The sequence below is a fragment of the Gopherus evgoodei genome, chromosome 15 (genome assembly GCF_007399415.2).
Source record: "Gopherus evgoodei ecotype Sinaloan lineage chromosome 15, rGopEvg1_v1.p, whole genome shotgun sequence".
Classification (NCBI taxonomy): Eukaryota; Metazoa; Chordata; order Testudines; family Testudinidae; genus Gopherus; species Gopherus evgoodei.
The window spans coordinates 23484248-23496511 of NC_044336.1; the positions used below are offsets into that span (position 1 = coordinate 23484248).

General features: G+C 47.1%; 1 protein-coding gene across 2 annotated transcripts in view; it reads right to left on the bottom strand.

Annotated features, from left to right (window-relative positions):
• Positions 1-9515, bottom strand: part of WIPI1 (WD repeat domain, phosphoinositide interacting 1) — a 34164-nt gene extending 24649 nt beyond the window's left edge. For both annotated transcript variants that reach the window (XR_003996591.1, XM_030534163.1), the window contains exons 1-3: positions 9434-9515; positions 5962-6044; positions 3325-3494 (exon numbers count right to left, since the gene is read on the bottom strand). Coding sequence is in view for 1 of the 2 variants with exons in the window: in XM_030534163.1 (XP_030390023.1) it covers positions 3325-3494; positions 5962-6044; positions 9434-9501 (321 nt within the window). In the remaining variant the exon portion in view is untranslated. The remainder of the gene's footprint in view (positions 1-3324; positions 3495-5961; positions 6045-9433) is intronic.
• Positions 9516-12264: the final 2749 nt, after the last annotated feature.

Consider the following 12264-nt stretch of genomic DNA (forward strand, 5'->3'; position numbering starts at 1 on the left):
TCTCAAGGCTTCACAGAGTTCTACAATACAATGCTGTTGATATATCGGCAGAGAGACGCAGAGGGAGAGACGTGTGTGTGGGGGAGAATGCAAATAGGTTTTCAGATGTGAGATGGAGTGTCCGAGGGGCAAAAATACAACAAAGCTGTTCCAGGTGACAGGAGCTGTGGACGAGAAATTTCCTGCCCCAAGAGGAAAAAGATCCTAAGAAGGCAAACACTGGGTGAGTGGCGGGAGCAGGGAGGGAGGCCTGAACAAGTCCATGGAGAGTTTCAGACAAAAGGCCTAATTCTCCATTGCCCTGCCCCTTGAGCAGACAACACCAGCATCAAATGCAACCAGAAGAGACTAGGTGTGTTTGCCCCTCACTTTGCACTGGTGTAAAGCACTGCACAAGGGGCAGGTAATGGAGAGTTGGGCCCAAGGAGGGCAGGTTTGAGCAGCTGAAATGGATGAGGAGCTAGAGGAGGCGTTTGCACTTCTTGCTCAGATACTGGGGGGTGGTGCCTTAGAACTGTGTGTAGTAATTCCTGGGGTGAGGGAGACGGAACTATCATCAATACAATGTACATTATGTAGAATGCATCACTTCTATTGCTTACTGATCCATGGCACTTTCCTCTACACTCTCATTTAGATACCAACAAACAGACTAGTTATCTTGACCTGCACACTGAGAAGGAACGAGTGTCCTTCTGCTAAGTACATCAAAAGGATTCGGCAGCAGGACTGCAGCCAAGAAGAGATCCAAGGAAAACACAGGGAATTTTCATTAAAATACAAACACTGCTTCTCACTAGTCAAAAGCACAAACCCCTGCTCCAGCATAAAAAAAAAAAAAATCTTGTTTTTCACCAGGTGCAAGTAATAACATGGCTGGAAATAAAGTGTTTCCATGAATCAACAGCAATTGAGAGTCTAAATCAAATGAATTCTTCCGTTTGAATAACAAAGATTTTCCACTAAGAGATCAAATCAAAAGATAAAACTGTTTGCCCAAAGAGATCTGTTCTTATTTAAACTTCCATGGCTGACAGTCATTCTCTCACTTGGATGGGTTTCACACTACGATGGACTTTCTCCAGTGCAGTATGGTTTCCATACTCAGGTCCAAGACAAGGGTTTTCAGAGTAACACAGAGAATGCATAACCTGATCTCCAGTAGATTAACTCGCAAGAGGGGCTAGATTAGTCCCCTGAAGTCAGAGTTACACCACAGATACATTTGGCCCAGGTTGTACTGATTTCATGCTGTAATGCACGGAAACAAAATGCATTCATATTGAGGGAGCTGGGCCACCTTGTCCCTGGTATTTAGAGACATTTTTGTGCACGAGCTCTCAGATATTTGGGTAAGCCAGCGATTCTGTCCCATAGCATCCTGCAAACATCTAGATGAATCTGCTTCACATATTTTTAGGAGACAAGGTAGGGAAGGTAATATCTTTTATTGGACCAACTTCTCTTGGTGAGAGAAACAAGCTTTCAAAGACAAGTTATTTGAAGAGCTCTGTGCCAGTTCAAAAGTTTGTCTCTCTCACCAACAGAAGTTGGTCCAATATAAAAGACCACCTTGTCTCCCTAATATCTGGAACCAGCGTGGCTACACTGTATACACATTTTAATGACAGCTGATGTGAAATAAACAGTTATGCCCAATGGCAAGCATGAGAGGGTGTGCGTTATCATTCCCTAGGTATGGAAGAGCACTCATCCCATGTGAAAGTACCCTCCCGTGCCTTCAAAACTCCTTTTTGCTCATTTCTCCTGTGCTGACCTGGTATGGTCTGTTCTCCAGTGCTGGGTCATAACCATTTTGTATTGCATCCACCGAGGCTAGAGCATTAGCTTCTCAGGACAGTGACCTTATCATTAGAATCATCCCTCAGATTCATGTTTGACATTTACACCATCTATCTATGATGTCTGAGCACCTCAGTCTTTAATGTATTTATCCTCATAGCCCCCCCAGGAGACAGGACAGTGCCATTACGCTCAATTTACAGCTAGGGGACTAAGGCACAGGGAGACCAAGTGACCTTCTCAAGGTCACACAGCGATGAACCTGGGTCTGCCAAGTCCTAAGCTAGTGCCCTAACCACTGTACCATCCTTCCTTTCCATGGCATCCTTCTGGCCCATGAGACTGCACAGGGGAGTGAGCGCCACCAAAATGAACATTGAGCTCCTAGAACTACACTGACATTTGCAATACATAAATCAGAACGCCAAAGGAAGTGATGAGTTTCCCAGCTACTCTTACCTGCCACCACACATTTCAGTGAGGAAATTAATTTAGTACAAAGTTAATTACAGCATAGCACAAGCTATAGGGAGCCTGTGATCAGACAAAACTTTAATGGAAACTCAAGACAGGGCTTGCCTGTTGGAGATGCTTACTGCAGATTTCACCATTGCTAACCTAGAAATGGTTGATTATATACAATTATACAGTATTGTAATATACGCCACTCTTTATAACCTGTAATGTATTTTGGAAGAGATTATGGAAAAAAGAAGACTTTACATCCTAAAAAATAACAACAGAGAGCTGCTAGGATACAGGATACGTGCAGCAGGACATTCAAAACTTTCCTCAGCATGATTCAGGTACAAGCCATACCTTTAAAACCACAGCGAGGCTATGAGCTGCTGATGGATGCTATTTGAGACATAAGCCTTTCGGTGAGACCCGGCAGTTCAAATTACACTCAGGGTTGTGCTATTAACTTTGACTACATTATCTGTGACAAAGATGCCACTGTAGGTCAGAAGCCAGAGCACGGCATTCAGGGAAAAGATGTTGTAGAAAAAAGTTTACATGCCTTTGGAGCATGCCATTTTGTTGAATCAGAACAGCTTCGTTTAACTGTTTGTTGCTAATTTATCATCTTCCAATTCAAAGCTCACCAGCAACATTTTGCTGTGACCTAGCATCCCATTCCACATGGAGTTATTGTAAGGAAATGTTGGAAGGAATGTATTTAAAACATACATTTCACTAAGGGACATGCCTGAGTCGTATTCAGAGGGGATGCAAGTTACGTGTTGTTAAGTGGATGTAACTGAGTGACAGAGTCTAAGGGCGAAAGTAGTTCAAGACGTAGATCACCTGTGGGTACCAGTGGGTGTGAAAGTGCCTCTCTGACCTCTCCTTTTTGCACAGAGGAGAGTGTAAGGCTAAAGGAAAAGGAAGAACCTCACAGAAGTCAATGGAGCGAGAACAACCTAGAGCCAGAGCGACGGAAGACAGAGTCGGGCCTATTGTGTTTAGACTTAGTTGACTATTATCGTATATTAATGCACGAGTAATCGATGCCCTTACCTGCCGATTCAGCCGGATGGACAGGATGTTGCTAGAATAGCTATAGTTGCAGATCTCTGTCCCTTTTTTGAAATGATAGACGTTCATCTGCCGAGGCTTGGTGTGACTCACCACGACCACCAGGCTGCTGGAGAAGAGGCGCTCCACGATGTAAACATCCGGGATTTCATCTGCTCAGCCAAAAGACAGTGAGAAGGCTAAATTCATCTTGGGTCTGGCTCTTTAAGAGTCAAATCCCCCATGCACTGTGCCTAGCTCAGGGGCTGAAGGGTTTAGTGCTTAGTCATGGCAGTTCTCCTTTTGTTAACGATTACCCTTCCTTGGCATGGCTGCAGCTAGGCCTTCCACTGGGGGGTGCATTGGGCCCAGACAGGAAGGGGTTGATTGGTCTTTCTTTTGGCGACAGGAACTTAGTACCTGCAATACCTGCCACCAATGACTAGCCTCCCTTGGGCCCTCCAGCTGTAGTTAATCAGAAGAGAACAGGACATAGAGGAGAATGAGGCCTGCCTCCCAGGGGTTTACCTTAATCCAGGGACATACATGTCCTGGGAGGGAGCTAGAGAAGCTCCTTACAGGGGAAGAGATGAATCTGTGAGGGAACTGATCAGGACTCCCTGAGGCAGGGGACAAGCAGGGCATAGTCTTATTTCCTGTAAGTACATGCTGCACTGTTCTGAGCTCCCTGAGGAAAGGGATGGCCTAAAGGAAGATAAGACATAGGCTATTCTATTCCTCCCCAACCCCCCAGTGGCCATAAGCCATCATGGTACTTTGGCTGACTTCCTGTAAATACAGAGCAGTGGTTCTCAAACTTTTGTACTGGTGACCCCTTTCACATAGCAAGCCTCTGAGTGTGATCCCCCCTTCATAAATTAAAAAACACTTTTTTATATATTTAACACCATTATAAATGCTGAAGGCAAAGCAGGGTTTGGGGTGGAGGCTGACAGCTCGTGACCCCCCATGTAATAACCTCATGACCCCCTGAGAGGTCCTGACCCCCAGTTTGAGAACCCTTGATATAGACAGCTCTTTCTCTTACTACCATAGCCCCTCCTCCCCAATACACCCAGATAACCTGGGAGAAGTTCTTCCTTTTTCACTCTAGCTGCAGGCAGCGAATATTCTACATGATCCCTGCACTGACCCACACTGAGGGCAGGCCCATGCTAGCTCCAATCTTGTTTAAATATTATTCTTGTGCTTGAGCGGGATTTCAATATTTTAAGTGGGGTGTAAAAACAACAGGCAACACTGGAGATAGCAAGGTTCTACTATGGGCTCTCTAACTAGCATGGATCAGGATTGTCTCCCTAAAGTATGCCAGCCAGCCTGTTCTCTAAGGTCTCTTGTACACTGTCACTTATTCCATTTGGGGGACCCTGTTACAACACTGTAGTCTGTGATGCTATCGGAACACTCTTCCAGCTGCCAGTGTTAGTGGAACCAAACTGTGCCCCTGAAGGCCGCAGAAGTCCAAGTTTATAGCCTGTTTCAGCAACACTGTGTGGTTCCAGCTGTGCTGTGCGACTGAAATATCGCTCTATCTGTTGGGACTACCATGTTTCTAGGAGGTGGCCCCCAATCTGGCTGACAAAATAGTGTAATTTGACATAGGGCCTTGGGTGGCCTATGCAGGACTTCAATGTCTTAAACCAAGTTGGCTGATCTATTCGGCAGATCAGTATGCATAAGGCTAAATTGTGGTCTAACAAGGTTAAAGGGCTTTAGCAGAGCATCTAGGTTAGAGCATTTTTAAATCTAATCTATAATGCAGTCTGATCTCAGCAAACAAAACTGCATTATATACAGTTTGGCAACAAAAAAGCTGCTCAGCAGAGTCGAGTCCCTACCAGATAGGAATAGTTCAGTGGTTTGAGCACTGGGCCTGCTAAACCCAAGGTTGTGAGCTCAATCCTTGAGAAGGCCAGTTAGGGATCTGGGCAAAAATCTGTCAAGGATGGTACTTGGTCCTGCTGTGAAGGCAGAGGACTGGACTCGATGACCTTTCGAGGTCCCTTCCAGCTCTATGAGATCGGTATATCTTCATATAAATAAGATGGGTCCCTAAAAGAGAAATCCTGGCAGCCTACCCTTATTCTTAATATTAAATTAAGGTAGACGGCTGAAGTTTTGGGTCTAAAACTTACTGATCCTAAAGGAAGTATTTGCATTTAAGTCATCTTGTGTCTGCAACTCAGACAACAGTTGTATTGAGCTAACCTATAGGAACTGAGATATGAAACTACCAGAAAGCAAGACTGACTAGTGTCTGCACTTCATTCAGTCTAACACTGGAAAGCGTGAACTCACAATCTAATGGTGAAAAGTGAATCAGCTCTTAAATGCTCAGGTCTAATAACCTACAATGGTATTAGTAATATGGGTAAGAATGTGTTTCCAATTGACTTTTTTCTTTTTTTTTTTTTAACCTGACAATGTCCCTTTAAACATGGCTGTAACTAGCACAGCTCTACTCCAATGAAGATACAGTAGAGGCAGATACCGTCTGTGCTATAGTAGGAAAGCTAACCAAATGGAATTGCTCCTTTGAGACAGATCACAAGTGCAGTAATAAAAACTAGAGCCTATCATCATCCAATATTCTGCTGCACCAAGACAAAACAGACTTACTGTTTGCATGGACTTGGTCCAACTGTTCCACAGAACTTAGGGAGAAAAGCCTGTATCCAGTTTTGGTTCCGATTGCTAGGGAACTGCAAGAGACAAAATGTGTGCTAATTAGTTTATAGTGTATTGCTCTAACCCTGAAACTACTGAGTATGATAGAAAAATTAGTAGATCCTAATACAATGCATCATTTACAGGGAGCCACTAGCCTGGTCATATATGCAAATTTCAACCCAAAGCAGATATAACTGTCCACCCTAGTAGTGGACTTTTTATGTGACAGTTGGGTGCACACAAGAAGTGCCTTAATAGCAATTTGCATGTGAGGCTGATAGCTTTACAAATGTTAATTAAACTGCAGAATACTTTGAGAGAATTCAATAGTCCTGTTTCACAGCAGGAAAAAACTGAAGTACACTGGGGCCATATCCTGCCATCTGGCTTTTAAACTGAAGTCCCTACTAACTTCCTTGATAAGTTAATGACTATCAACTATATTACAGTGAAACTTCTCTTAAGTGACCACCCAAGGACCCAGGAAAGGTTGCTCTCCAGTAGACAGTTAAACCACAGGTTAAGCAAAACTGTGTTTGACACTATTTAATGGAGCTGGTGACTTTATTATTAGAATTGCCAAGAAAGCTCCCTCTTTGGGGGTGCCCCATGCAGGGAAAGCTATTGGTGATTGGTACCAGACTTTACCAAGAACCAAGGCCTACTCTTGATGGCAGATATCCCGTTAACTGCAGAACAGATAATTCAGTTCTCCTGCAACCTAGTGTTCTAGAAACTATAGAACACATTCCGTTTTCCACAAATACATAGGCATAATAATACACTCACTTGTGGATTCAACCACTAGGAAAACTACTTCCCCATTCCTGCAAAACTTGTTATGCTGTATTTGCAATAGTTTTGAGCTACTTAGGAAGACTCATGATTGAGATGGATTATTAAATATTAGGAATACTGTTCTTACTTTTTCCTCTTCTAAAATGTACTGGAGACTAAGCTCAAGTCTAGTGGCTACAAAAGCAGACTGTCAGACCTAGGCTTTATTTCAACTCTGATATTTAACTCACTAGGTGAAGTTAGCAGACACTTGCTATGCCTCGGTTTCCCTATCTGTAAACTGGAGATAGTATTCACCCTGCCCTTGGAAAGCAGTGAGATCGCCCAATGGAAGCTTCACTTAGTACGCTACCACACAAGTCATCTTGCCAAGAAATAGTTCATAGCTGAACAATTATTTAAATGTCCATTTTGCCAATAAACATGCACTGAATGGCTCTAAGAAAAAAGCAGGGGCATAAACTAAGGCTCACATAATCTCTATAGGCATCCAGATGTTGCCATTACAGCTCTGCACAGTTAATACTGATGTAGATCATGACCAGCCAAGCCCTGAATGCACAATAGTGACACTAAGTGAGGAAAGCACAAACTGGTAAAGCAGGAAGCGTGATGTGAGATGGGATTAAACTCCAGTGCCCTAACTATATCAGATTGAGAAAAGTGCAATCATACGTTGTGACACGTAGGCACTCACCCATACAACGATGCTTTGTGCACTGCCACGGACACATGGCCCTGAGTGTGTAACAAGTATACTGTGCAAGGTGTTAAACTTTCTATCCCCTCAGCTGGAATGTAAATAATTGGGTGGTATAAGGGGCCCAATCCCATGAAATGCCTGGCCTCCAATGTGCAAGAACTTCAGGGTGCCCCGCACCTTGCAAGATTGGGCCCAACACAAGAAGTGGTTTGGCTCTGCACTACAAGAAGGAAGGCTGCTTGTACTGAAGGAGAGAGGAGAGCTGAACTTGCACGCCAACAGACAGCTATCCTCATGGGCTGAGGCTCAAACATGGGACAGATGAATATTATTGGTACAGAAAACTTCACCAACAGCACCCTGACAGCTCTGGCACAAGCAACCCTTTCTATAAGCTCACTGCTCAGGCTCTGCCATGCTGGGGCCAACTCTTTCCCAACTGAAGAGCTGTTCCAGTGTGGGACAGAAACTGAGTTGCTGGGACCCAGCAAACAGGCACAAGCTGGAAAGCCTGAGAGACAGCAACAATTAGCTAAAGCCCAACCTGCTTAGTCAGACTCAAGGCTGCCAGGACTAGCCTGAATTGGCCTGGAAGCTGCAGGTACATGAGCCAGCCAGGGAGACACAGCTGCCTCTTTGTTCCCGTTCCAGTGCAGCTGCCCTGCCACGGGCCAAGCAGCGGGATCTCCCTCCCCTCCTCTGGGGACAAGTCAGAGCCAGAGCCCTAGCCTGGCTGGCTCTTTTCCTCTGCCCCATTCTCTCCTTTATCCCCACCGGACTCCTGCCCTCCTCCCTCCACCGAATCCCCAGCATGCCGCTAGCCTTCATTCCCCCCTTCCCCTCCTCTTCTTCCTCCCCTTCCCCCATCCCATCTCCACCGAGTCCCCTGCACACCTCCCACCTTCGTTCTCCCCATCCCCTACTCTTCTTCCTCCCACCCTTCCCATCTCCAGTGAGTCCCCTGCACTCTCTCCTTCCCCTCCTCTTCGTCCTTCCCTTCCCCCTTCTTCCTCCCTCCCCATCTCCACCGTGTCCCCTGCATACCTCCTTCTTTCATTCTCTCCCTCTCCTCCCCCACCCTTCTTCTTCCCTTCCCCATCTCCACAAGTCCCCTGAGTCCCCTGCACACCTCGGGCCTTCATTCTCCCTTCCCTCATCCCATCTCCACCGAGTCCCCTGCATGCCTCCCACCTTCATTCTCTCCTTCCCCTCTTCTCCTTCCTCCCTCCCCCCCATCTCCACCGAGTCCCCTGCATGCCTCCCACCTTCATTCTCCCCATCCCCTCTTCTCCTTCCTCCCTCCCCCCATCTCCACCGAGTCCCCTGCATGCCTCCCACCTTCATTCTCTCCTTCCCCTCCTCTTCTTCCTCCCTCCCCCCCATCTCCACAAGTCCCCTGCACACCTCCCACCTTCGTTCTCCCCATCCCCTACTCTTCTTTCTCCCACCCTTCCCATCTCCAGTGAGTCCCCTGCACTCTCTCCTTCCCCTCCTCTTCTTCCTCCCCTTCCCCCTTCTTCCTCCCTCCCCATCTCCACCGTGTCCCCTGCATACCTCCTTCTTTCATTCTCTCCCTCTCCTCCCCCACCCTTCTTCTTCCCTTCCCCATCTCCACAAGTCCCCTGCACACCTCGGGCCTTCATTCTCCCTTCCCTCATCCCATCTCCACCGAATCCCCTGCATACCTCCTTCTTTCATTCTCCCTCCCCCACCCCCGCCCCCCATCTCCACCGAGTCCCCTGCATGCCTCCCACCTTCATTCTCCCCATCCCCTCTTCTCCTTCCTCTCTCCCTCCCCATCTCCACCGAGTCCCCTGCACATCTCGGGCCTTCATTCTCTCCTTCCCCTCCTCTTCTTCCTCCCTCCCCCCAGCTCCACCGAGGCCCCCGCACGCCTCCTTCCCCGCCCGCCGCGCCTACGTGCAGTCCTGGTTGTAGGCGAAGCAGCTCAGCGCCTCGGCCGGGCCGGCTCCAGCTGCGGCCTCCATGGGCGGCGCGCGGCCCCGGGCCTGGCTCGCGCTCCGGCCTCGCTGGCTCCCCGCGGGCCCGGCCAGTCGCCACAACAGCTGGAGCCCCCGGTGGGCGGAGCCGCACCCGCCTGAGGCCTCCTATTGGCCAACGGGCGTTCGGGCCAGCCACCCTCCGCCGCTGGACTCGGTTCGGCCTATCGCGGGCGTGTCTGGAGGGGGAGGGCGGGGCAAAGGGGGAACGCCCCGCCCCTTCGGCCAACAGGGCTGGCTGTGATTGGCTAGAGGGGAGGAGCGCCTGCCTATGGCCACGTGGTTGTGTTGTGGTTGCATCAGACGGGACTCATGACAGATGTGGTGTGGGGGGAGGGGTTGGGGTCAGGGAACAGCTGGAAGGGAGGGAACAGCTGGGCTGGGCCGGGCCCTAGCCCCTCCTGGCTGCTGGCTAGCTAAAATGAGTGCCTTGGGCTGCTTGGATTATATCTAGCACCGTTCAGCTATTTGAATAATTCTGTCCTTCCCCTTCCCATGCATCAAAGCCTTTAGCAACTAGCGTCCCAACCAAAATCAGGCCCCTCCATTGTGCTAGGCACGGTGAAGCTCGTGATCTTGCAAAGACTGAAGTGTAGGTTTGATTTACTACCCTCCAGTAGTCCCTTTAAAGTCAATGGGAGTAGCTGAAGTGTGTAACTCTAGGCAAATTTGTAAAAATCTTTGCCGGAATGAGGCCTGACTAGACCAGACAAATAAAGGGTACGAGAAAGGGAGTAATACTTTGATCTACATTTAGCTAAGGCACAGAGAGATCAAGTGAGTTGATAAAGGAAACGCAGGCTATCTATGGCAGATCTGAGAATCAAACCCAGGGCTCCTGAGTCCCAGTGCACTGTTTTAAAACAAGCTCATCCTTTTCCATCATATCGGTAATCCCTAATACTTTAAAGTCCTTGGATGAAAGGTGCTGTAGAACTGCCAAGTGTTTTGTGAACCTTGTGGCCCCAAGCCCACCAGCACTCATACAATGTGAATAACTTTAGTCGAGCAGCCAGTCCTACTGAAATCGTGTAGGAATGAACCTACTCATGTAACATATAGGTTCAGGCCTATTAATTAGAAAACACCAAGAAAAAGGAAAACATGCTCCTAAATCACAAATATTCTAAAAGTTAATGTAACTAAACTAACGGTTAAGTAAACAGTGTATTGAAACTTGAGGGCAGATCCTGCAAACCCTTAATTAGATGAGTAATCCTCATGTGAGTGCTAAAGTTGATGGGAATGCTGTATGTGTAAGGATAACGTGAGAGAATTTGTTGTAGGTACGTGATTATACAGCTATACGACATGGCTCTGATCCTGTAAAAGGATCCACAGAGTCCCACCAAAGTCAGTTGGACTCCATGTGGACATAAGTATCTACCTGGATGAATCTCTTTTCACAGGATCTAGGCCCTTATTATAGAAATCTCTTTTGTTCCAGTATTTTAGAATTAATGACCCACAAACATGTCAGAATTATCAGTCTCTGGCAACGTGCGTGTTTTAGCGAAAGTGTTTCTGTTAAAATAAATAGCTCCAAATTAACACTGTTTCTGAGACCAGTGAAGTTGATGGCAAATGGTTCTAATGCACAATGCAATATAGTGATTAAGGAAATGTCTACAATTGGAACACTACAGTGGCACAGCTGCAGCCTTGCAATGTAGACACTTACCACAGCGACGACGGAAGGATGGAAGAATTCTTCCCTTGATCTACTGGTATCTACACTGGGGCTTAGGCAGGGGTGAAAGTAATATGAAACGCTTACCGGTACAGGGGCCCGGCGGGGCCTCTGGCAGAAGGGGTGGGGCCTCAGGTGAAAGGAGTGGGGCTCGAGGTCAGCCTACCCCAGCGAGTCCATCCATGCTGCCTGGCTCATGCTGCCCGGAGTCCGTCAGTGATTTAAAAGGGCCTGGGGCTGCTGCCGTGATAGCAACAGCCGGAAGCCCCGGGCCCTTTTAAATCGCTGGCCCTGGGGCAGCTGCTCCTTTTGCCCCCCATTGGCAGCCCTGCTAGTAGGGTCCTGCTGGTAGGGTCCCTACTGGCATGGTCGCCAACGGGGAGGCAAAAGGAGCAGCAACGTTAAGGCTCTGCCACAGCTGCGTACAGGCCGGTACTGGCTTCTTATCGATATGTCATACCAGCCCCTATCGGCCTACTTTCACCCCTGGGCTTAAATTGACTTAATTACATCACACACAGAGTGAAATTTTTCACAGCCCTGAGCAATGTTTTAGGCTGAACTAACTTTGCAGTCAAGTATCAGAGGGGTAGCCATGTTAGTCCATGTCCACAAAAACAATGAGGAGTCCGGTGGCACCTTAAAGACTAACAGTTTTATTTGGACATAAACTTTCACAGATAAAAAACCACTTCTTCAGATGTAGTTTTTTTAAACTTTGTAGTGTAGAACAAATTTGCAAACATAGCAGGAGGAACAGTTGAAATTAAGCGAATTGCAGGAAAACACGTCTATTAATATTAAATCTTTTAAAAACAAAATGTAAAAGCTGGTCTTATATTACCTGCTATTTGAGTTCAAGCAGTGCTTGTTGATGAAATATTAATGTCCAAAGAAAAGTCGAGCTTGAACAGATGAACATCATGCCTATTTTAAGGAATTTGGTCTGATTAGCCCCTATAATTGAAAGCTTGCTGTTTGGGGTAGTAATAATAAAATTACCCATAGACAAGTTTTTAAAATCCAGCCACAAGAGCAACTGAGACTTGTGTAATACAAGT